This window comes from Tenrec ecaudatus, chromosome 4 (genome assembly GCF_050624435.1).
Source record: "Tenrec ecaudatus isolate mTenEca1 chromosome 4, mTenEca1.hap1, whole genome shotgun sequence".
In the NCBI taxonomy this organism is placed as follows: domain Eukaryota; kingdom Metazoa; phylum Chordata; class Mammalia; order Afrosoricida; family Tenrecidae; genus Tenrec; species Tenrec ecaudatus.
This window is the reverse complement of record NC_134533.1, coordinates 67,389,808-67,415,224: the sequence shown is the minus strand read 5'-3', so window position 1 is coordinate 67,415,224 and position 25,417 is coordinate 67,389,808. Positions and strand designations below refer to the sequence as shown.

General features: G+C 36.0%; 3 protein-coding genes across 4 annotated transcripts; 2 read left to right on the top strand and 1 right to left on the bottom strand.

Moving 5' to 3' along the window:
* Positions 1–2,368: 2,368 nt before the first annotated feature.
* Positions 2,369–9,688, bottom strand: LOC142446860 (olfactory receptor 52A5-like). Of its 2 annotated transcripts, XM_075548595.1 has the most exons (2): positions 8,763–9,688; positions 2,369–2,381 (listed from the first exon to the last, which is right to left on the bottom strand). In XM_075548595.1, exons 1-2 carry the CDS (start codon positions 9,686–9,688, stop codon positions 2,369–2,371), a joined length of 939 nt encoding a protein of 312 aa, XP_075404710.1. The 2 variants fall into 2 exon arrangements, with proteins under 2 accessions (XP_075404710.1, XP_075404709.1); XM_075548594.1 differs by lacking the exon at positions 2,369–2,381 and having other exon boundaries at positions 8,738–9,688.
* On the top strand, positions 2,897–3,850 carry LOC142444280 (olfactory receptor 52P1-like). The gene has a single exon (XM_075545099.1). It carries the CDS (start codon positions 2,897–2,899, stop codon positions 3,848–3,850), a length of 954 nt encoding a protein of 317 aa, XP_075401214.1.
* Positions 9,689–20,647: 10,959 nt separating the features above from the next.
* On the top strand, positions 20,648–21,589 carry LOC142446859 (olfactory receptor 51V1-like). The gene has a single exon (XM_075548593.1). The coding sequence runs from the start codon at positions 20,651–20,653 to the stop codon at positions 21,587–21,589; it is 939 nt and encodes a 312-aa protein (XP_075404708.1). The 5' UTR covers positions 20,648–20,650.
* The last annotated feature ends 3,828 nt before the right edge of the window (positions 21,590–25,417 follow it).

The following is a 25,417-nucleotide window of genomic DNA, read 5'->3' as shown; positions in this document are numbered from 1 at the left end:
GCTGATTGACTGAAACAGGCAGAATTTCAAAGCCGAGGTTAGCAGAGGGAACACGGTAATTATATGATTCAGAAACAAATGGGGCAATCATGACATTCCGATCTCGGCAAGAATTATTTTACTTCCTGTATCTTGATAAAAGTTCTTTATAGTGCCATCTTGTCAATGAATGCATTGAACTATAAAAAAGTACGTTTTAAATATTTGTATGCACATGTTTACCAAGAATAGTTACATTTCTTGGTAATTCTAAGTAATTTATTGCATAAAATTTATAAAGAAATCTGGAAAGGGTTTCAGAATGCCCTGCGAGAGTGCCTACTGAATATAATTTAAAGAAAAATCCTATTGAGAGACTTATATCTTCAACAAATTGATCCAAAATTAGCCAGACAGAAAGGAGGGGGTGAATGCACAGTACAAGTAGACCATCTTTTTATGATAGTTATATTCGATTTCCTCTGTCCTCCACGTACCAGGCCCCTCAAAGAAACTTTCCTATCTCAGCAAGAATTATTTAACTTCTTGTATCTTGATATAGGTTCATTATCATGCCATCTTGTGTGAATTCATTGAACAAGAAAAAGTAAGTTATAAATATTTATATTCATATATTTATCAAGAATAGTTACATTTCTTGGTAATTCTAAGTAATTTCTTGCATGAAATTTACATATGATTCTAAGTGTGTTATTTGGCTTCTTACATTCCTAACTGTCTGCCTATCATTAAGTCATGTAATTTCCAGTTAACCTCTGTATGAGACTTCCATAAGCAGATAAGAGAAGGAAATTGGGTGAGGCAAGTTTCCAAATTGAACCCCACCATTTGAGAATTTTCACAAATCAGACATTTCATCAAAATTAAAAACTTCTCTTATTTTGAACTTTTAAGGTCTCTAAATTTTATCTTAAAGTATTATCTCTATCTAGGACTCATCTCCTAATGTAGCAATTTATACAACTTCTACGTTACTGCATTTGGGCTAAAGTTTTAGCTGTGAAATTTTATATAATATTTCATCATTCGTTTGATATTTCTCAATGTATTCTGATGAGACATTTCATATACTCACTCACATACACCCATAATAACCCAGTTTCATAAGAATGTGCACACCATAATTAGAAACTTTCTCAACACAGATTCATGGCCATATAGCCAAAGATGGTTTCTTCTTCCCTCTTTCCTTTCCACCTGCCCTCCCTCCTTTCTTCTCTCACCTCTTTCTTCTCTCCTTTAAAATAAATATATAAAAGTGTTCATTTTCTTCTTCAAGTAAAAACACCTTTAGTAATTAAGCTAAGTCACAGTTAAAGATGACTTCATGGGAAAATTTTAATTTCAGACTTACAGATTGCCTCAAGAAAATAGTTTGTGTGTTTTTCTCTACTTTTCTTTTGTGGGGGCGTGGAGGGTACATCCAGCTGCACCAGCTCCAGCAAGTCAGCATTCGATGAGAATTTGAAATTATGTTTCTTATTGTTTTCCTTTATGATCTGAATTCTCCTAAAGAATTTTTGATCAGCGTGTTCAATAATGGTAGCCCGGGATCGTGCAGTTTTTCTAATTCTTGTCAAAGGCAATGGTTGCTCCTGGAAGCAGACAGGTGTTCCAGTTTCTGACCAGAAGATATTCTCATTACAAACATGTAGCAATATTTCTTGAGCTTGCACATTCCTGATATCACAGAATAGGAATTGAGACACTGGAGAAAATTACAAATTTAAAAAGAATGTTATGTACTGGCATAGATAGTCTAGAAATCTAGTATTAGGTAAAGGTTATAACTTAGGGAGAAGGTTATTGTTGTTAGGTGCCATCGGGTTGATTCCAACCCAGAGAGGCTGCGTGCACAAGAGAACACAACACTGCCTGGTCCTGGACCATCCTCCCAATTGTTCCTGTCAGTCATCAAAATTCAAGGACAAAGAAAAGAGCAAATGTTATTGATGATACTCATGTTGTCATTGCTTTGCTCTCCACTGAAATTGGGCAAAATAGATACTGGAGAATTAGGGGTGATTCCATAGCTAGTAATCAGGCCATTGTGGAAAATGGACATATCATCTCATTACTAGCTAATATGCTTACTTGTAGTATTTTAAATCATGGACACGATAGATAAATATATTTCCAATGCACCTGCCCCCTATTTTCAGCAGTTATTTTTACTGTTATTTTAACGTGGGTGTATTATCTCATCCATCTCAAGCAGTAAGTCTAATATAGGATTAATTATCAATTGAATGATAATAGAACATATACACTGTCATTAATGTTGACAACTATTATCCTTATATTTTAGCATTAAGGGAATTTATTCTGTTTTTATGTTATTTAACTATGTAACCTCTGTATAAGAGTATTAACAAAATAATGGCAACATTATATTTTTAATTGCTTGTTATAACAATTGTGTGCTTGTGTTTTTATGCCTCTAGCTTCACTTGAAATCTCAATGTATCTTAGTGTCCTAGGCTTTATCTCTCTCTCTCTCTCTCTCTCTCTGCATATATCTTACATATCTTATTATAAATAATGTCCTATGTAATCTTAGACCCAAATATGAAATAATTTTATTTTGAACTGAACATTTAATTGGAATTTAAAATCACAATAATTGGAAAAAACTTCAGAAATAATAAAAATAAATACAGTAACTCAATCTTCTTTTTTACAGATGCAGACCTTGAAACTATGAATGATGAAGTCCATTGTCCAAGTGCTTCTGTGGGTTTAGAAGAAGAGATATTTTCAGATAGTTTACTGTAGATTGCATCTTCATTCCCTACATGCAGGATCATGGAAGAGTCATTCTATCATCCTGCTTTGTGCTCACACGAGCTTTGCCTTGCTATGTGGTATCTTCCCATGCCACTCCTCCATTTTTAACATGGCAGAAAATGCTACACAACACTACATCTCAACTTTCTTCCTGGTTGGCATTCCTGGTTTACAAGATTTTCACTCCTGGATTGGTATTCCTGTTTGCCTCCTGTTTGCCCTCACCCTGCTGGGGAACACTGTAATCATTGTTACCATCAAGCTAGAGCCAAGCCTCCACCAGCCTATGTATTTCTTCCTTTGCATGCTCGCACTGAATGATATGGTTCTTGCATCTTCCACAGCTCCCAGGATGCTTGGCATATTCTGGTTGGATGCTCACTGGTATGACTTTGATGTTTGCTTAGCACAAATGTATTTCATTCACACATTTTGCATATTTGAATCAGCCCTCCTCGTTTCTATGGCCTTTGACCGCTATGTAGCTATTTGCATCCCTCTGCGTTATACAACCATCCTAACCACACCGATGGTAATCAAGATGGGGCTAACAGGAATAACTCGAGCTGTCTTTATGGTTTTGCCCTGTCCTCTTCTCATTAAGAGACTGCCTTACTGTACTAAATATATCATTAATCATACATATTGTGAGCACATGGCTGTGGTGAAATTGGCCAGTGCCAACACTCTCATTAACAGAGCATATGGTATCTCGGTGGCCCTTTCAGTGATGCTATTGGACCTAGGACTTATAGCCACATCCTATGTCAAAATCCTCCAAGCTGTCTTTCGGCTCTCTTCCCAGAATGCCCGTTCTAAAGCACTAGGTACCTGTGCTGCCCATGTCTGCACTATACTTGTTTCCTACACACCCGCTCTGTTCAGTTTCCTAACTCATCGCATAGGCAAAAAGGTACCCCAAAGTGTCCACATAATTTTTGCAAGTATGTACCTTCTCGTTCCCCCAACAGTAAACCCTCTGGTCTATGGTGTCAAGACCAAGCAGATACGTGACCGAGTGGTAGGTCTCTTTTTCCCAAACCGAAAACTTTCTGAAAACTAAAAGTTTTATGAAAACAAAACCTTTTTGGAAAAAAAAGCAGCTACCATTAGTAGAATCTGGCTCATTAGACATTAATTATAAGGTTCAATCTAGTCTTTATCATTTTATTTCACAACTGTGTTATTCTTAATAGTAGGATATTTGTTTTATCCATTTCCTTTTATATTTTCAACTTACTTAAAAAATAAAATAATCTTTTAATCAATGTGGCATAATTACTTCCCCTGAGTCATGATTATTATGATATATACACAAATATCAAATGAATGGGTCAATTTTTGTAAGAGTGTAAAAGCTCTCACTACATTGGATAATACAATTTATGGAAACTTACAGTTTAAAAAAAGCAAACAAATTAAACTGTCTTAAAACACAATGAAAACATTTCTTGAGTAAAAGTCATGAATTTCTAGTTACTTTTTGATTATCCAAGTAATAATAACAGCTTAGCATTCTGATAATGAGCACTCTATTCCGGGGCTTTTCCTAAGCCCTTTACACATATTCACTCATCTAAACCTTTCATGACAGAATTACTTTCTGCTTTGCAGTTACTGTTGTTACCATGTATTTTCAGTAACAGAAGACAGACTGATATCAAGCTAAAACATAAAAAGACATAATGTTGATTTTGGAACAATTACATGGAACACATAAGTTCAACAAGGGATCTAATAGTAGGATTGGTAGGCTGAGGCCCACTTCTTCAGATTCAATTAATTGTACAAGAAGTCAGGTAGCAATACTTACAATCATGATTACAGCTTTGCAAGAGATCTGAGAGACTAAAAATATTGTCATCAGGAACCAGCTAGTCAGTTCACTCTCAATGACTCCATGCCCACCAAAGTGAAACACTGCTTCAATTGTGCCATTCTCCCAGGCTTTGTGAGCATTCAGCCTATTGTTGCAGCCACTGTGTTGATCCATCTCATGGAGGGTCTTCCTCTTTTCTGCTGCCCTTCCACGTTGCCACGCATGATGCCCTTTTCCAGGGACCAGTCTCTCCTGATAACATGTCCAAAATATGGGAAACAAAGTTTTGCAATCCCCCTTTCTGGCTATACTCTTCCAAGTTACATTGTTAGTGTTGGCAGTCTGTGTTACTTTTAATAGTACTCACCAGCACCATAATTACCCTTCAAAGTGCCAGCCTTGTCCTTCAACCCTTTGAAGAGTCTTGTGCACAAGGTTTACCCACTGTAATGTGTCATTTGAGTTCTTGATTGCTGCTTGCATGAGCTTTCAGTGTAGATCCAAGCAAGATCTTGTCAACTTTTGTTGTGGATGTCATATGTCCCACAAGTCATGAAAGGGTTAACCTACAAAATGTGCCCATCGCAAGTGTTAATATTATAATTATTATACCCATTAGAAAACAGAGACACACGTTGTTTGTGTAAGTTTTCCAAAGAAATTCAGTAAGAATGTGACAGAATGGCACTTCCACCCAAGGACTGTAGCGTTAGCTTACACGGTTTTAAATGCCCCACTATGTTGCCCACCTGAACAGAAACAATAAACTATTACTCACGTTATGAAGATAGAAACGTGGAATTGTAAATATTTCATATATTTGTTCCCTTATATCTTATCTTCTTTTTGATGGATACATTTCTTGAGCCTCCCTTAATTTTTAAAATCTAATAGTCTATTATAAGCTGGCAGAACTCAAAACAAGAGTATTTGATATTTTGTTAGAGGATTATCCTATGAATTAATACTGGTAACATTATGACAATGCTTTCCTAATTTTAGTCAAACATGAAGGATCTGAAAAGCCTACTTAGTAATGTGTTAAGTAACTGCTTTGAAGTCAATATCAAATTATTTTGTCTATTCCTTATATCGAATCAAAAACACTCTTTTATTAAACAAAGGAATTAATCTTTTATTTCATTAAGAATATTGACTTCATTGTTCATGGACTGAACCAAACAATTTCTAGTCAATGTACAAATACTCCACCTAAACTCTATTTATTCATTGTAGGTCTAAACCATTAGTGGGCAAAGATTTTTTGGAAATGGTCTGGTTGTAAATATTTTAAATTTTATGAAATAAACACTATTATTTTGCCAACATAGTACAAGAACACTTTCAGTCAATACATAATTGAATGGGTGTGGCTATGTTCTTGTAAAATTTCAATTGCTGCAAGGCCCAAAACTTGATATGTGCTATAGTTTTTGCATAGGTCTGACACATTCATATTCTGCATAGTTGATCAGTTATAACTCTAGGCTTTATATTAATAAATAGATTTTTATCTAGTTGTTATAAGTGCTGCCCTATTTTTATCACTTGTAACCAAGTTTATCTTATTCAAGACTAGCATTTTTCCCATTATCATTGCACTGCCTTTGAATTTCCAAGGAGATCAAGGTCAAATCCAGCTCTTTTCTTTTGGTTGTCTTTTTCAGTTTTCTAATGGAAATCTGTCATTTAATTCACTTTTTTTTCTTGTAACTTATAAATATATTGCTAATGACTTTTGTTTTTTTTGGTGAGGATAGGTATTGGTGGTTTCCTTTCTAGCAATGTCTTTGCATATTTTTGCTGTAAAAGTATTAATAGCCTAGTAAAATGAATTATAAAGTGTTTCATTTGGTTTTCTTTTGCTGTCATGACATCATGATTTTATAGATTCCCTTTTTCTTCTCTTGCTATTTATTTTCCATTGTTTTGTACTGCCCTCTCTGCTTACAAACATTCCCCCTACTAGTACCTTTACCTGGGAAAATCATTATCATATCTTAAGATTTGATTCAGCTTTCTCTAGACACTTTAAATATTTCAAACTACTGACCTTTCAGATTGCAGCCCAACCAATAACCACTACACCAACTGGGAACCCTGTGAAAATGTGGGAACTTAGAGACCTGGAAAAACAATATATTCATGTCACGTTCTAGTTCTCACAGGTTTTAATGCATACAGTTCATAAATTCATAGTGCTGTAAATAAAAGACGGTTTGAATTAATAAAAAGGGAGAATAAGCAAATCTCTTACATCAAAGAAGTCCAAATACTGTCTGCAGACACTTCTACCTCAGAGAAGAGAAAGAAAACCCCACTGCTTAAATATGGTCTCTCTGCTTGTCTTCTAAAGAGTGCAGGATGAAATGGTATTTTATTTCAAAGGAATATCCTGTCAGTAAATAAACTTGATAAGGCATATTACAAAAACACAGGCATATTACAAAAACACAGCCAATGAGAAATCATGATGATAGTCTATACCTTTGGTATGATATGCTCAAAATAGCAGCTAATTCATATAAGCTGGATCTCAGTATGACAAAAGAGGACATGGTTGTATAATAGAAGGGTATGCTACAAAATACCACACCAATGTTTTGCAAGATTGTCAGTTCCTCAGAAATAAGGAAAGACTCAGGAATACATTGAATTCAAGGTCTTGGATGAGATGATCTATAGAAAAGGGCATTAGGTAAAAACTAAAATAATTTGAAGATATTGTGGAGTTTATTTAATCATATAGTATCAACATATGTTCATTGTTTCTAAAAATGTTTCAACAGTTTTATTGAGAACAATTCACATATCACACAATTCAATAATTTAATTGTATACAGTTGTGCAAGGTGACCACAATCAATATTGGAAGATTTTCTGCTTTTTGGTCCTAATCATTAGCTCCTATTTCCACAAACCTCCCCTGCCATTATCCCCAGAAAACCATAACCAGTTAGAGCACACATGCGGAGCATCCAGGCTGTGGAAGACTAGAGTCGACAGTGGAAGGTCAAACTCCACTTGTAGTGTCACCACTTAGAACCAACCTTGGGTGAATCCTCTGTGAACAATTACCTTGCTATCACACAGAGTGAATTGAAAAGGAGAGTAATTGGGATATAGTTAGGTTAAATTTTAACACCTTATTATTTATTCTCCTAAATTTTTTCTAGTTTGTATTATTTTCTTTTAGTTTTATAAGTGAGATCTTTTTGGTTTTTGTTTTTAAATCATGTTATTGGGGGCTCATGCAGTTCTTATCACAATCCATACATACAGCCCTTGTGTCAAGCACATTTGTACATTTGTTTCCATTATCATTCTCAAAATATTTGCTTTCTACTTGAGCCCTTAATATCAGATCCTCATTTTCCCCCTCTCTCCCTCCTCACCCCTCCTTCATGAATACTTCACAATTCATAAATTAGTATGACTTTGTCATATCTTAGGCTGTCTGGCATCTCTCTTTATCCACTTTTCAGTGGTCCATCCCCTAGGGAGGGGGTTGTATGTAGATCCTTGTAATTGGTTCCTCCTTTTTACCCCACCTTCCCTCCACCCTCCCAGCATCGCCACTTTCACCACTGGTCCCGAAGGGGTCATCTGCCCTGGATTCCGTGTGTCTCCAGTTCCTATCTGCAAGTGAAGGTTTTTTGATGGTTTATTTTGTTGTTTTCCTCTGTTTGTTATGTAACGGTGCATATTTTTATTTATATGAAAACCAGGACTGGTAAATCTATAGAACCAGAAACTGGTTCACTGATTTTTGTACTGAAATAATTTCATGCTTTTAATAATTTTAAACAAATGTTAAACTATTGCTTTTAGCAGTGCTTTTAAGAAATTTCCATAGCTAAAAGATACATGGTCTCTTGACAAATATTTATTAAATCTACTTTTTATGCAAAAAACTAACAAAATGTGATTAACTCATGTTCAAGTAATTCTCCACATATTAAAAGTGAAATTGTTCTTTTAAGGAATGAGAACCTTAAAAGTTGTCTCTATGTGAATCTACATTGTTCTATTTCCACACACAATAAACAAGTCAAATAACAGATTCTCCTCAAGAACAGTATTTCTCCGAATTGACTTTTGCCATTTAAAATGAAATATGGTAAGTGAGAATCAAGACGGGTCCCTGGAGGAGAAAATTCTGGACACTCGATATCGAATCTGCTTGGTCTTTACCCCATAAACTAGAGGGTTGAGAAAAGGTGGGACAAGTAGATACAGATTGGACAGAAGAATGTGAACATAGGATGGAATGTGGAACCCAAACCTATGCGTAAAGAAGGAGAAGAAAGCCAAGAGGTAAAACTCCAGGAAGACACAGATGTGAGTGATGCAGGTGTTGAAGGCTTTGGATCTTGCTTCCTTTTGAGGCAAGTTGAAGACTGTTACAAATATGCGGATGTAGGAGAGTGTGATGAAGAGAATGTCAAATCCTAGAATACTAAAAGCCACAAAGAGACCATAGATCTTGTTGATTCGGACATCTTCTGCTGCTAACTTCACGATGGCCATGTGCTCACAGTAGGAGTGAGAGACCACAGTGGTGCGGTAGAACCTGAGCCGGCATTTGATGAGGATGAGACTCGGAGCTACAAGGAAGGAAGCTCTGAGAGTCACTCCGACTCCAATCTGAGTAAGACGCTGATGAGTAAAAATGGTTGCATGTCTCAGAGGATCACAGATTGCCACATAGCGGTCCAGGGCCATGGCCAGCAGAATGCCCCACTCAATAGACTGGAACGTGTGGATGAGCCACATTTGCAGGAGACAGACTTCAAAGTATATCTCTGCTAAATGGAACCAAAATGTTCCTAGCATTTTGGGTAGGATGCACGTACTGAGAGCAATGTCAGTTGCTCCAAGCATTGCCAGGAAGAGATACATGGGCTCATGGAGGCTTCGCTCGGATTTGATGATGACAAGAAGCAGGGAATTGCCAAAAAGGGCAACGATGTACATGGCACAGAAGGGAATTCCAATCCAGAACTGCACAGCTTCCAAGCCAGGGATACCGATCAGTGTCAGCAGTGGGGGCATGAAGATTGTGACATTGAGTTTGAACATGACGCTGGAGAGCAGCCCTATGAAAGCTGGTGCTTCAGTGCCGGTGTGCTCTTCTTTTTAAAAATCTAGATTGATGGAAATTTATAAAGTTATAGAGGTTACTGTCACTCTGAAGGGTATTTTGTCTAACATTTACATGGATGGCACAATGGCTCCCAGAGTGGTTCACGGCCCGTGTTTTTCTGCATTTCAATGCCTTATCTCATTCCCATGCTTCTTCATTTCCTCCCTGTCAACGTGAGTACATACAAACGCACACTTGGTTCAACATGCAAATAAACCTACTAACTATTAGTGTGTAGGCATTTATGTCTGTCTGTTGATAATATGCCGTTGAATATGAGCTTGGCTTTCTCACAGTTTCAGGTGCTCACTCTAAGTGTTATCTATGCTTCTTTTCTTTTCTTTATTACTTAAAAACACTCTTTCCTGCTCCCAGTCCACTAGGAATACATAAAAGGAAATTACATGCTCTTTTAGGGCATATATCAAGGTATAAAGTAAAAACTCTGAGAAACTGAATGTATACTTCAGCATTTGTAGGTTAGAATAGAACTTCAACCATGATATTGCAAACATCGTAGCCCAGTAGTGGACCCTAAGAAAATATTCTCTCAGTGAACTAGATACAATTGAATATTTTAAATATAAACAATACAAATAAAATTGGTTACATTATATAGCAAAATATTTTAAAGGGTTAAAATTTGTTGCATGAGTTAAACCATAGAAATTTTATTTCTATGACTTTTGTGTTAAATGTATTTGTGTTTGGAAGAACGCTGGCTTAAAAGGAAATTCACAGTGCCTATTTCTAAAGAAAAATATTCTAATACCACTTGATAACCCTAAGTTCTTGAGTGAATGCACAGTAAGATCGAGGGGCTCAGAGACAGAGCTCACAAAGACAAGGTTCTACCACCTAATTGAATGAGTAGTAATCTAGGTGATCACAGTGTGTGAGTGGCCATGCAAAGTGTGTCTAGAGGTCTTTTTCGATTCAGTGAAAAGAAGAGTGGAGACAATCAAAGATGCATAAAACAGTGCAAAGGACTAGTGGATATCAAAACGCTCAGCCTTCAGAACCCTGAAACCAGATGATGGTACCCGTTAACAATGCCTAGTAGAAGGTTCTGGTTAAAATTGAAAAATAGAACATGGAACAAAACTTAAGCCAATAAAAAGTATAAGACTTACTTTTCTGCCAAATACCACTAGAACCTCCAAGACTCTGTACTTTTTAACCCTTCAAACTTTGAACTGAACTCAACAGAAACCTCAGGGAGGTATGAATTACTTGAAAGAATGAACCACCAGAACTGGAAGGGACTGTGTCTTCCCAGGGATAAAATTCAGAAAGCAGGAAGAGGTATGGAGGAAGGGTGGGTTTTGGTAAGTAGGGAGAGCACTGCTACATTGTGGGGCTTGTAATTAATGCCACAGAACAACAAAAATGTTTAATGGAAAATTAGTTTCTCACTAAAGTTAAAGTCAAATCACCATAAGATAAAAGGATAAAAATTCTAGTCTCAATATTTTATTAACAAGAATATACTTACTGATGGATACATGACATTTACTTGTGTTAATCAAAATTATTTTTATGGAACATCAATATAGCTGATAATATAAAAAATAAAAAATATCTGAAATATACTAGAGGATATTGAAAAAATTGTTATTTTATTTTTAACTCTTGACAACTATATCCTAGCATAAATCTTCAAATATACCCAGAGGATGTAGTTTTTCTTCTTTCAGCTACAAAATATTGATTACCATTTTACACACACTAAACTCTCATCACCCTCTACTACACCCAGCATCGCGATTTTCTTCTCCTCGGCCAGTTTATTTTTCCTAGTTATGTTTTGGTTTATAATCCACTTCCTTTACTTCTTCTTTAGAAACTGACTTTTTAATTTGTTTGTTCAATGACTTTCTCCCAAATGTGTACCGTCTGTATTTTATGTACTTGTTCTTTCCAGGATGGCAAAATATGCTTCAAGTTTTAACACTTGTTATAACAGAAATTTGGATTACTACTGCTAACATTTTCTTTCTAATTTATAGTTCAGCCCTAGTATAAAATTTCAAGGCTCTTCAATAACCCTTTGGCTATACAATTTCAAGTTCACTTTTCTGGGGGAAAAGTATATATAATCTTCTATTAACCGGAAAAAATGAACTTTTAAGGGCTACTTCTCAGTTCATGTCTGTGTCATGCTTGCTATTTTCTCCTTAAAGAATATCTTTTATTTTTGTAATATAAAACACTAACTCTTGTTTTTCCTCATACCTCAAAATGTCTGATTCCCCTTTGTTGACATAAAACCATGGACAATGTGTTTCTGTCTATGGTACTCTTTCTACTCATTCTTTATATTCATCCCCGACAATATTGCTGAGTCCCAAGAACCACTGATGAAGAGCAAATAAATATCAACTCTCTTTAAATTGGAGGAAAAAGATGAGGCTTTCTCCTCCCATTAAGATGTACAGTCTCAGAAACACAGAGGGGCATTTCTGCTCTGTTCTACAGAGTCCGGATGAGTTGGCGTTGGCTCTATAGCAATGAGCTGATTTGGGTTCCATAAACCTAGCACTTCATTTTTCCTAGGTCTTTTTAATACAAAGAATGCACAACATTTAATGGAGATAAAAAGCCACTTGTTTTGTCACCAAGTTTATGTCTGCATAATGATTAGCAAGTGAAAAGCTAGTCTAAGAAAAAGTTTGCTAATCTATAAGTTTCTACTGTTTTTATTTCAGCATTATATACTCACCTGAATCTGAAGGTCACTGTTGCTTGCTTGTATTCCTCACATTCTCGGTCAAATCCAGACAGCTACATTAACATTTTTGAAAGGATTACTCTTCAGAGTGACTCCTTGTGCCTATTTGGGGTACCATTGCCCATATTCCCCTTAGGCTACTTCGACACATTGTTCTTCCCGGATAGCAGAACACTGTTATATTACACACTATCAAACTTCTCCAACCTTCTTATGTGCATTTACTTATATGCTAGAGTGACAATGTATGGATTTTTTGGGAAATTCTTCCCCACAAGGCAAATATAAGACAAATACAGTACCAGCAATGGAGCAGGACTGTGATGCAAATCTCCGGAGGAATTGAGAGTGATGGATTAACTTTCCACATCCACACCATGCAATAGTTGACACCACCTCATCCCATGGCCCTGGGCACGAATCCCTAAGGTTAATGACTTTTTTTCTTTTAGGCTAATGACTCTTGTTCCTATCTGTACCCCAGAGAGTTTTATTGAAGAAATTTAAGTTATGGACAGTCTTTCAAAACTGAATTAACAATGATGTTTGTCTGGATTGTGATAAGAGTTATATGTTTGGGTGTCTCTCCTACATTGGTCATTATATCATGACAAACTACTCCCTGTAAAAGAACAACAATCATATTTGGTAAACTGGAGAGAAAGTAAAATCGGAAGTCCTTTATTGGGAGAGATTGACACAATTGGATCATGCATATAAGCTATAACATTTTGAAAGCATATTTTTGAATGTTATATTATAAAATTATATGTAGAATTTTATTTTTTTAAAAGCTAGAAATAACATTTTCATATGATAATTGTTAATGGAATTACGTGTAATTTTATAATTACCATTTATATGCATCCTTATACTTTACCAAACTTTTAAAATAAAATAGAAAATATTACTTTAAAAAATGGAATTAATAATAAAATTTTCAAGCGATTCTCTCACATCATGGAATATTATATTGCCTTAGTTTGAGTGGTTTCAAGCACGTGGGGGAAAAGCGAGCATCAATTTTAAGACACCATTTTGATGTTCACAAAGACTAATAATGAAACTAAGAGAGCTTAAAAATAAATGGAAATAGGGTGTCTACCCAAGAACTGAAGCCTCTTCTTCCGCATATGCCTAAAATGAATATAGGAAAGTAAGTGAAAATGGAATCCTACTAAATCATAGAAACCCTCATTAGACGTTGTCATAATGGGAAAATAGTATTTCTCACATCAACTTCCATGTATTCTATACAGTTTCAAAAGCAGCATTTCTTATTTTTTAATCATTCTATTGGGGTCTCACAGCTCTTTTCAAAATCCATCCATCCATCCATCCATTGTGTCAAGCACATTTGTACATTTGTTGCCATCATCCTTTTCAAAACATTTTTCTTTCTATTTGAGCCCTTGCTATCATTGTTTGATACCTTTTTCTAATCCTTCCATCTCATCTCTGTAGGATAAGCAGAGCCAGAAGAGAAGGATGAATGCTTGGGAGATATCAGTAAAATATGCACATTTGTAGAGATTGTACATGGTCATTCCAAATCCTTTCTCCATAGTCTACTATTTCAGGGCCCACTATTACTGGGACTAGAAGGAAAGCCAAGAAATAATTCTTTCGATCCTGAGGATCTCCTGGATTCCACGTTTCCAGTTCATATTTGTATCAGTGTACATGCTCTGATCTTGCTAGATTTGTAAGGTAGAATTGGGCTCATGATAGTGGGGGAGGGGGAGTATGGATTAAAGAACTAGACGAAAGTTGCATGTTTTATCGGGCGCTATGTTGCACCCTGACTGATTCATCTCTACAGTCAAATACTGATTTCCTCTGATTGCAGTGAGGTGTTAATTTGTTTTAAATATTTTTGGTGAACTGATTGGTAATTGATATTTATTTCTCTGGACTCCTGATGGGTGGGGAGCACTGATCCAGGATGAGCAATCAGAGGAAATTGTAGTAAATCTTTGGATAAATTCAGTTATTTTTATGAATACTTATTGTTCCTGATTCTTTGCACCTCACTTTTCTAGTAAAGGGACAGTATCAGGCTCCTTTGTGATTATGAAAGCTTTCTCTTGCCATGCTTTAACTTTCCCTGAAGATTGGCTGGTTTGAACTGCTGATCTTTTGCTTAGGAAGCAATAAATAGCCATTACACTTTCAGAGTTACTATGGAAACATTAGTACATGGAATCATAAAACTAGGCTGTATACTGTTTGAGATTGCAGGCATATAGCATTAAGTGTAAGGTGATAGCATTGTTAGGTGCTGTCTAGTCAGTTGTAACACATAGGATTGCTATGTATAACAGAGAGAAACACTGCCTGGCCTTGCACCAGCCTTACAATTGTTCTTATGTTTGAGCCCATTGTGGCCATCATGTCCGTCTGTCTCATGGAAGGCCCTCCTGTTTTTTGCTGATTTATCACAAAGTCTTTTCCCAGAGATTGGGCCCTCCTAATAACTCGTCCAAAAAATAGGAGGTAAAGCGCTGCCATCCTGCCTCTGTGGAGCTTTCTGGTTGTACTTCAGCCTAGACAGAATTGTTTGTTTCTCTGTAAGACCGTGATCCTTCCAATATTCTTCTGCATAATTCAAATTCATTGATTTTTGTGTAAAAACTGCATATAATTTCCAACAGTTTCCTGCAATGTGTCCTCCTCCAGAAGTATACTTTAATATTCTTATGTCAATGATGAACACACCAATTCACTGAAATTAGTGAAATGGAGTCATTTAAAATGATAGATTATTTATTGAATGCCATATATGTGCCAAAAAGATACTGAATATAAAACACTAAATAACAAAACATCAACTTATATCTCTACTATTATTCATACATGTCCATGCAAGATAGTTTGAAAACTTCATAGGCTGCTAAAGAAGAACACTGTGCTCAAGAGGACACTTCAGGTAAGGCAACTCAGAAAATGGCCAGTAATGACTAAGCCTAGATTGAAAATATGAAATTAATTTTGCCAAGTAAAGAATCAGAATAATAACTAACTAAACTCATTGCCATTGAGTCACTTGTAGCTCATGGCAGCCCTATAAGACTAAGTAAAACTGTACCAGTGAGTTTTCGAAAGGATCAGAAGAGGGAGTATAAAAAGGTAGAGATGTGTAGATATCTCTAGGAGAAAATAATGTCTTAAAATTAAATGAGAAGAGTTTAAAATACAAGTGTAAATCTAGAATGTTGTAAAAATAATACTCTGGATTTAGGCCTTATGGAGGTCATTGATCACTATTGGAACTTAAAGAAAAGGAAATATTAATAGTAAAAATACTATAGAGTCTTACATAAAACATGAGACCATGACGCTTCATGAGAAACCTAATCTAAAACATGAGCAGATTAGTACAATAGCAATGCTACTTTCTATCTTTAATGAGCCTACCATTATTTTGGTCAATCATTTAGAATGTGAACATGTTTGGCACATGTCAAGGAGCAGAGTGGAACATGCACATCACGTGGTATTCACAATGAAAGGAAGGCTACAAATAGAGCTCTAAAGTTCTAGTTGACTAAGTCATTAGGCTCTTGTCACTAACCTCCTATAAAACTTGTCATTATAATTCAGCATTTATGTTGAAATCATGTAAGTGTTCAATAGTTCAATAAGAGCTATCAGCGTTAGATTCATATAAAATTTCAGGTCAAAACTTGTTTTAAAATAAAGGTCTCTGAATGAAAAAACCTCCGCTGCCAAGTACTTTTTGACCCTTTGTGACCTACAGGTGAGAGTAGAACTGTTCCTGTGGGTTTCTAAAACTCTTCATTTTTCGTCCCTGGGAAAGCTAGTGAAAAATAAGCTTGCAGTTAATCCTTCATCACATAATGTACTTCACCACTGGGGTTTAATCATTCATTTTTTTCATATGTATACACCCATTTGTCATATTTATTTGAGATGTTAGTTCAAGAGATGTAGAAAAACAAAACCCTTGAATTATGATTTAGAGAGATACTTTCTTATATATTTATTTTACTTGCATATATATTCACATTATAATGTCTTAGATGGATTTTTATCAGTGACACCAATACACTTGATATTTAAAAGTATGTTAGAACACTAAGATTTAGTTGCACTTTCATGAAACTTCCCTCATCAGATGCTAATAAATACAAAATACTCATGATTTTGCTACTTAGATTATCTAATTACTAAATTTTAACATCTTTCCACATTACCTATTGTTCTGTGTAGATGGCATTTTGAAATTGGTTAGTTGGGAATGAAAGTCTTCATGATCCTATTTTTAATGATTAAAGGGTTTATTAGTTGTTTTCTTTTAATCATTTTATTGGGGGCACCTACAACTCTTACCACAATTGATATATGCCTCCACTGGGTCAAGCACATTTCTACATTTGTTGCCCTCATCATTCTGAAAATATTTGTTTTCCACTTGAGACCTTGGTATCAGCTCCTCATTATTTTCCCTCCATCCCCATTTCCCACTCCCTCATGAACCCTTGGTAATTTATAAATTATTATTATTTTGTCATTTCTTACACTGTCTGATATCTCCCTTCACCCAATTTCCTGTTGTCCATCCCCCAGGGAAGAGGTTATATGTAGATCCTTGTAATCAGTTCCCCCTTTCTACCCCACCTTCTTTCCACCCTCCAGGTATCACCACTCTCACCACTGGTCCTGGGGTGTTCATGTATCCTGGATTCCCTGTGGTTCCAGTTCCTGTCTGCACCAGTGTACATCCTCTGGTCTAGCCAGGTGTGTAAAGTAGAACTAGGATTATGATATTGGGAAGAGGTGAAGCATTTAAGAACTAGAGGAGAATTGTGTGTTTAATTGATGCTACATTGCACCCTGACTGGCTCTTCTCCTCCCCTTGGCCACTCTACAAATGGATGTCCAATTGCCTGCAGATAGACCTTGGCTGCCCACCCTGGATTCCCCCTCATTCACCATGATAGGATATTTTGTTCTTTGGTGCTTTATATTGGATCCCTTCGACACCTCATGATCACACAGGCCGGTGTGCTTCCTCCATGTGGGCTTTGTTGCTTCTGGGCTATATGGCCACTTGTTTATCTTCAAGCCTTTAAGACTCCAGATGCTATATCTCTCAATAGCCTCGCACCATCAGTGTTCTTCACCACACTTGCTTATGCACACACAGCATCTGTATAGGGAAGGTAAGCACACAATGATGATATTTTTGTTCTTTGATGTCTGATACCTGATCCCTTCAATACCTCATTATCACACAGGCTAGTGTGTTACTTCCATGTGGGCTCTGTTGCTTCTAAGCTGGATTGTTGCTTTTAAGACCCTGAACGCAATATCTTTTGATAGCTGGGCAACCATCAGTTTTCTTCACCACATTTACTTATACACACATTTGTCTTCAGTGATCATGTAGGGAATGTGAACATCATAGAACGTCAGTTTAATAGAACAAAGTGTTCTTTTATTGAGGGAGTACTTGAGTGGAGGCCCAATGTCCATCTGGGACCTTAACACTAAACCTATAAATATATGCATATAGATCTATTTGGCCACAATCATATATAAATATATTTCCATATGTAAATGCCTATATTTAGGCCTCTACAAATGTCCTTTGCCTCCTAATTCTTTCCTCTATTTACCTTTACTTTCCTCTTGTCCCACTATCATGCTCAGGCTTCATTTGGGTTTCAGTAATTCTAATCACTCCCTACCAGGCCACGTACAACCCTCCTTGCCACTGGTTTTGAATCACTCATTTTTTTCCTTGTCCCTGGGATGGTTAACACCACTTCCTTTCCCCACGACTCCCCTCTCCCATGCCCACCCCCTGAACCATCGGTCCCACTGTTTTCATCTACACATTGTTTTTCCAGTCTATCTTATCTAGCTAGACCTGCAGATATAATAATATGCACATAAAAACAAGACAGCACTGTATAAAGCAACACAGAAAAACAAAACAATGACAGCAACAAAAACCCAATGACACACAACATTTTTTTAAAAGTACTGTAAATAGTTCAAGGTCTGTTTGTTGACCTTTAGTAGTGTTTTCCACTTGGGTCTGATGGGGGTGTCACACGCCGGCCATAAGACTATTTTTGATACTCTCTTGGGACTTCCTTGCTCTGAACCCCTTGCTGTTCTGTTGCACACCTTTAGTGTTTTGCCTCCGTGTGGAGGGGTCAGCTCAGGCACATATCCCACACTGTGTCTCCAGTGTTATCCCATGTAGGACTATGAGTCAGTGCGGGATGTCGCGTCTCATAGTGGAGTTGGGCATATGGTCCTCTCTGTGTATTGACTGCTCTGAGCGGGGTTATTGTCCTCAGAGCTTGGTGGGCCAGGGTGTGCTTCACTCCTTTCCTCCCTCTTCATTTGCTTCTGCTTCTGTCTGAGTACGGTAGGTTGGTTCCTTTCCCAACCAGAGGGTCTAGTGTCAATCTCTCTCGCACTATATTCCATGGTGGGTGTCAGGCTGGTTCTGATTGGGGCCGGCCCTACAGTCCAGTCTTTTTATGGATTCCTTCACATGTTAGTTGCCCTCCTGGTTTGGCATGTTATGGTGGCACGTAATTCACATCTAAGATGTTTATAAGACATTCAAAATATAGTGAATGTTGAAAAATAGTTGTATCAAAATATAATTAATTTATATATGAATAAAAAAACCTTGAAACAAAAGTGCAGGTCCTTTCCTTGGAAACTAGACAAACCTTTATAAAAATGATGAAATGTAGTTTCTCTCCTAGCCTGGATTGTCGTTTTGGGGGTACTTACTCAATGACATTCCCTGCTTTATTACTGAAAACTCATTAGATTAATCACTAGAAGTTTTTATTAGATCATTGTAAAAATTTAAAAATCACATGTGATTTGTGATTTCATTAGAAAATTTTGTATGCATATTTGTCTTATTAATTAACTCCCAATCCCACATTGCATGTTCAGTGTTTAGTGGTACACTTCAAATGCTCTCTAGGTGTTTATATAATTTAAGCATTTTCTTATATTTATAAATACCGTGTTTCTTATCAACAAAAGTTATTACACTTCTAGAATTACTTTTAATTACCCATGTAAACTAATTAATTTGGTGGTCTTCCGTGGAATTACAGTTTTATTCTGAAGTACCAGGATTAATCTTTAAAATACAGCTAATTCACAGATTTTCTTAGCAAATCAATTAATGTCATACTGTTTTAATCTATTTAATATGAAGTAATGATGAGGGCATGTGAGAGTGTACATAACTTTGCAACTGACAGAGCACAGACTAGTCTATAAGTACCACTACTTGGATATTTCAAAATATGTAGCATTCTCAAAGAACTGACTCTATCTTACTTTTAAATAGTTCAATAAAATCATAAATAAAACTGATCAACATCAATACATTTTAATATTCAATTATTACTACACTGTTAACTAAGAATCGAATGGTTTCTAGATGCATAATTTAAAATGCACACTATGCCATCCTATGAACTAAAATATTGTGATAGTCAATGTGAATATAATTATTTTATAATACCTGGAGAACCACAAAAACAAAGAGGGGGAAACAGTACAATCTCAAAAGGTCCCTAGATTAAAGGGAAGTTTAATAAGGTGGCATGTGCAAAACATAGCAATTTAATTTTGTTAATTAAGTTTTTTTCTTGGCGGGTTTTATGATCTTAAAAGTTATATTATATTTGCCAGGTGTTTCCTTTGGGATCTTATGACCCATTGGGGGTGGTAGAAGGAACAGGTGTAACCAAGAGAAAATAATCATCTACTCATAGTCCCTAATGGACTACATTATGACAGCAAGTAATCCCAGTGTCACATATTACTTTCTTTAAGAGATGCCCATAAGGCTAGTTTCACGTAGAAATCCCAAGGTCCCATTACTGCTACTGTTTCTGTATAAAATACCCTGCTTTAGGCTTTACTCACTAACACTAGGAATTTTGTGTCTAGACTATGGATTTCCCCCCGAAAAGATATTCAATTAAGGGATACAAGTCTATAATTTTTGAGTTCATGGCACTAAGGGGTATTGCATTATTTTTCTATTTATTCTGAAAAGCAGAAAATCACTATAAGACATTAGAGAATCAGGAGTTCATCCAATTGACTATATCTCTCCAGAAATATTCTCATTTTTCTAGTAGCATCCATGATCTCCATCTCTAACCTCAGTAATCCCAACTTTGTTCTGACTGGTTTTCCTGGCTTGGAAGTTGACTACATCTGGTTCGCCATCCCTTTCTCCTCCATCTATGCCATGGTGTTCCTGGGAAACTGCATGGTGCTTCATGTGATCAGAACTGAGCCGACTTTGCACGAGCCCATGTTTTACTTCTTGGCCATGTTGGCCCTGACTGACCTGTGCATGGGCTTGTCCACAGTGCCCACCGTGCTGGGAATTCTGTTGGGGCTCCTTCAAGAAATCAGCTTGGAGTTTTGCATTGCCCAGTCCTACTTCATCCATGGTCTATCAATCATGGAGTCCTCTGTCCTTCTTGCTATGTCCTTTGACCGCTACATTGCTATTTGCAACCCCTTGCGCTATTCTTCTATCCTAACAAAGGACAAAATCATGAAAATTGGGATTGCGATTTTAGGTAGAAGTTCCTTACTCATACCTCCGGTCATAATTCGCCTGAAGTTCTTAAACTATTGCCACCCCCACATTCTTTCTCACTCGTTCTGTCTACATCAAGACTTAATTAGAATGGCTTGCTCAGACATTCGTTTCAACAGCATCTATGCTCTGTTTCTGGTAATCAGCACCCTCTTGTTGGATTCAGTTCTCATACTTATGTCCTACATCATGATCCTGCATACAGTCTTAGCCATTGCATCCAGGGAAGAGAGGATCAAGTCTTTACAGACATGTGCATCTCACGTCTGTGCAGTTTTGGTTTTCTACATTCCAATTATTGGTCTGACTATGGTTCATCGTTTTGGGAAACACCTCTCACCTTTGGTTCATGTTCTCATGGGAAACATCTATATTATTTTTCCACCTTTGATGAACCCTATTATTTATAGTATCAAGACTCAGCAGATACAAAAGAGAATCCAGAGATTTTTCTACTTGAAAGGTACTTAAATTCCCTGAGATAAATGTGACTAGATTTAAAAGAATAGTTTGAGTCTAATTCAACGTGTAATTGTAAACAAGTTTAATATTTTAAATAGGTATAACATTTTATATATTATAAAATAGTTTCTAACTTCCTATAGTTTAATAAATCAGTTAATTGATTGAAATAATATTGTGATCCACATTAAGAATCAGAAAATATGTACTCATTGTGCAGAGAATCCTTGAGGTAAGCTTGCTAAAAATCTTATATGTTAACTATTTGCTAATGACAACTCTTGAACTAATTGTCAAAAGATAAATCATTTTAGTCATTTTCACTATTGTAGGTATTATTCTTATTTATTACTTAGCCATAATGAAGCAAGAAACTTACAAATATTGAGTTATTTGGATTATTTATGCAATTATAACAACAAGAAAAGTGCATTCTTTCCCCAGGTTGAGCCTATAACATAAGAACTGGAGATGTACATCATTGGTAATTGCCAAAGTGATAAAAATTGAACATTTTGTGATTACCTATTTGACCCCACCAAAGCAATGCAATTAGTAATTATTGTATGAAAATGTTTAGTGTGAACTGTAGCTATTATCTGAATTCTCTTGTCCAAAATCTATGTGCTTGCTTTAGAAACAAAAAAAAAAGATTCTAGATATTATTAGTGTGATAGATTTTATGTCAACTCTGTGGGTTAACATTCTTTCATGGTATGACCTAACTGAAACAACCAAACAGTTGTGGAAGAATGGATCTCCTCAATCTGGTCACACCCTTGGTGCAATTGAGGGAGGTTTCATTCAGGATAGAGCCTGCTCTCAGTCTAAATTGACAGTGTATTGAACCTAGTCCCGTTTTACTGTTTGATTTTCATCCTGCATCTGGCTCACCCGCCTATGTTTATATCACCAGCTGATGCCAAAGCCATCAGCAGACTTTTGACCTAGGATGCACTCAGCCTATCTCAAATTCTATCAATCAGCTCTGCATCCATCAGTCTATGGTTTACCTGCTTCATCTTCCTGTTTTCTCCGCATTGGGCCTTGTAGCTACAAGAACCAGGAGATGTTTTCAGCTTATATCTGACCCCTGGAAATAAAATGAATTTTTCAAAACAAATTTGAAACACATTTCATATTCTAAAGTTTTGCAAATATCATAATCACAGTCAACTCTACTCTTTTAATTGGATATTCAGAATTATTTATCCTATCACCTACGTCTCATAACATATTTTTCAATGAACACTCTTGGTTTAAACTAAACATGAAATAAAGATAAGATGCTTAGTTACAAGGAAGACAAGCTGACATGTAGCAAATATATATATTTACAAGTAAATAGCTTTTAAATTGCAATATTGATCAAAAATATGTTAAGCTAAAGGGAAAAAACAACTTGACAAAAAAAAAGGAAAGAAAATGGAAAAGAAAACTATTCCCTCAGCAAGTTTAATCTTGTTATAAGTTTCTTTTGGAGTCTAAAATATCTTGAAATTTTAAGATTTGGACATATTATATGTGCTGTGTTGCAGTGATCAATAAAAATAATTTCCAGGCTTTTCAAAAAACATTGCATTCAGAGAACTATTAAACCTTCTCAAATTCCCATAGCATGCATTTAAACTCATAGAGTTCACAAAAAATTTTAAAAAGGGTGGGTAGGGGGGTGGAGAGACAACCGTTGGCACACATAGAAGTAATTTCCAGAAATTGAGATATTAAAAATAAAGTTGTGTTAATTATTTATGATATTTTATTCTGAGTACTAATTTGAATCAGAACTAGAATCTTGTTAGAAAATTAATTTTTTTCCATTCCCAATCATAATTTGAAAGATAAATTTTAAAACATAAATGATCATTTCACTCACAAAATTGATTTCTTTGTAGTTTGTTACCAGAATTACCATAAATATATGGAAAGTGGCAAGAATGTTAATTATATATGAGATTGTAATAGTCTTTATTTGTCAATGAAATAATAAAAATGAAATAATATAATGAAGATGTTCATAAATGATCAACAAAGTTATGTTCATATTAAATTAAAGCTACTGTATATGTGTAAGCTCTAACACAAAAATTGCTGTTAATCTAATTCTGATTATTATTAACCCTAGAGGGCACAGCAGTGCTGTCCCATAAAGGTTTCTAGGGCTGTAAAATTTTTATAGGATGTAGCTTGCCACAATTTCTCCAACAGAGTGGATGGGAGCTTGAAATCTTTGTGTTTAAAATCCAAAAGTTTAAATCATGCAGTGTGGTATAGTGTTTATACAGTAGGCTGCATTCCACATGGCCACAGTTCAAATCCTCCAGCAGCTCCATGGGAGTAAGACTGGGCTTTCCACTCCCATGAACAATTACAGTCTTGGAAAGCCATGGAGAGGTGCTGTGAATCAGCATTGACTTCATGCCAGTAAGAGTTATGCATTTTGATTTAAAATAATAACTAAATATGATATATAATTGGATGGTATATTGATAGGGACTTGTTAAAACGTATATCATTCGGTACAAAAGGTTTGTTAGTTAATATTTATTAATTTAAAGGGAACAATATAATCATTATGTAGCTTCTTTTTTGCATGAGGGAAAAATGCTATGGTAATTGTAGGACCTTTTAGTTTATTTACTTATTATTTTGTAACTGGTATTTTATTGGTCGTTTTGAGATCAGTACAAATACATTATGTAAAATTTGTATGCAATTCTTAATACACGCACCTAAATCCTAAATATCATGTAGATTGCAATTTGGTTTTAAATTCCAGTGTCTCTAGAGCTTTAAATTCGAAGGCAACATTTTTCAAACTGCTTATCAAGTACCATTATCTTCAAATGTTGATAAGTTGTTAAATCTTAAGTCCCACTAATTTTAATTATTTGCCACGTACATTAAACACTCAAATATTCAACCCTTCACAGCACATAGCAGAGTTTTCAGGAAAGCTGGACAACAAATGTTAAGTAGCCAGGCTTGGGACAGAAGGGGTTGTCCCTTTGTGGTAGATAGGTTTATTGTGCCAACCAGGCCAATGAACACATGTGGGATTAATTGAAAGTCAGAGAGATAAATGGCTTGGAGAGTATGGTCTTTCATGTCACTTGCTCTTTGATGATTTGACCAGTGTGCAGTTGCCTTAGCTTGTACACTACCTCAGTTTGCAAGCTATACTACCTGTGGGACAACCAACACGTTGACTGTGTCGCTATTGTTCAAGACCTTCTTTTCAATGCTACTGGAGTATACATCTCTTTAACTAGGGACTATTGGACCCTGTCATCTGGCTGACTATTGGTGACCTGCCTTGCTGTGGCCAGATAGCTTGAATTGCTCTACAGAGGACTACCTGGTGGCCATCAAGACTTGAAGGACTGCCAGTGTCTTAGCAGTCTTACAGAAGTGAGGTGCAATGAGCCATTGTACTGCTCTATATATTAATTGTTTATTTCTTATTATATGTATCTATAATCATTAGTGTTCTGGCTTTGTTTCTCTAGTGAATCCTGTCTAACATAATTGGTACCAGGAGTGGCTCTAGATAAATAAAATCATAAATATGGGCTTTTTATATTGGCTCTCCAGCCTGATTAGGCTTATCAGCACTGATAATGCTATTTCTACCCCTAAAGGCATGGATAAGCCTTATACTCTTATTAATCCATGGTGTGAAGTAGCATAGCTAATATCTACAGTATCACCACCAGTAGATGAAGTGCTGGTTAAAAGAGAGGGCCTGGGGATAGTATGTTTGATGTTTTCCAGCAGTTTTTTCAGGATGACAGTGTAGGGAAGTTGGTTAGCTGGTCCTCCTTTCAATGGAAAGTG

Excerpts from the sequence above, each read along its gene's own strand:
- LOC142444280 (XM_075545099.1), top strand. The coding sequence starts at position 2,897 with ATGGCAGAAAATGCTACACAACACTACATCTCAACTTTCTTCCTGGTT.
- LOC142446860 (XM_075548594.1), bottom strand. The coding sequence starts at position 9,688 with ATGTTCAAACTCAATGTCACAATCTTCATGCCCCCACTGCTGACACTG.
- LOC142446859 (XM_075548593.1), top strand. The coding sequence starts at position 20,651 with ATGATCTCCATCTCTAACCTCAGTAATCCCAACTTTGTTCTGACTGGT.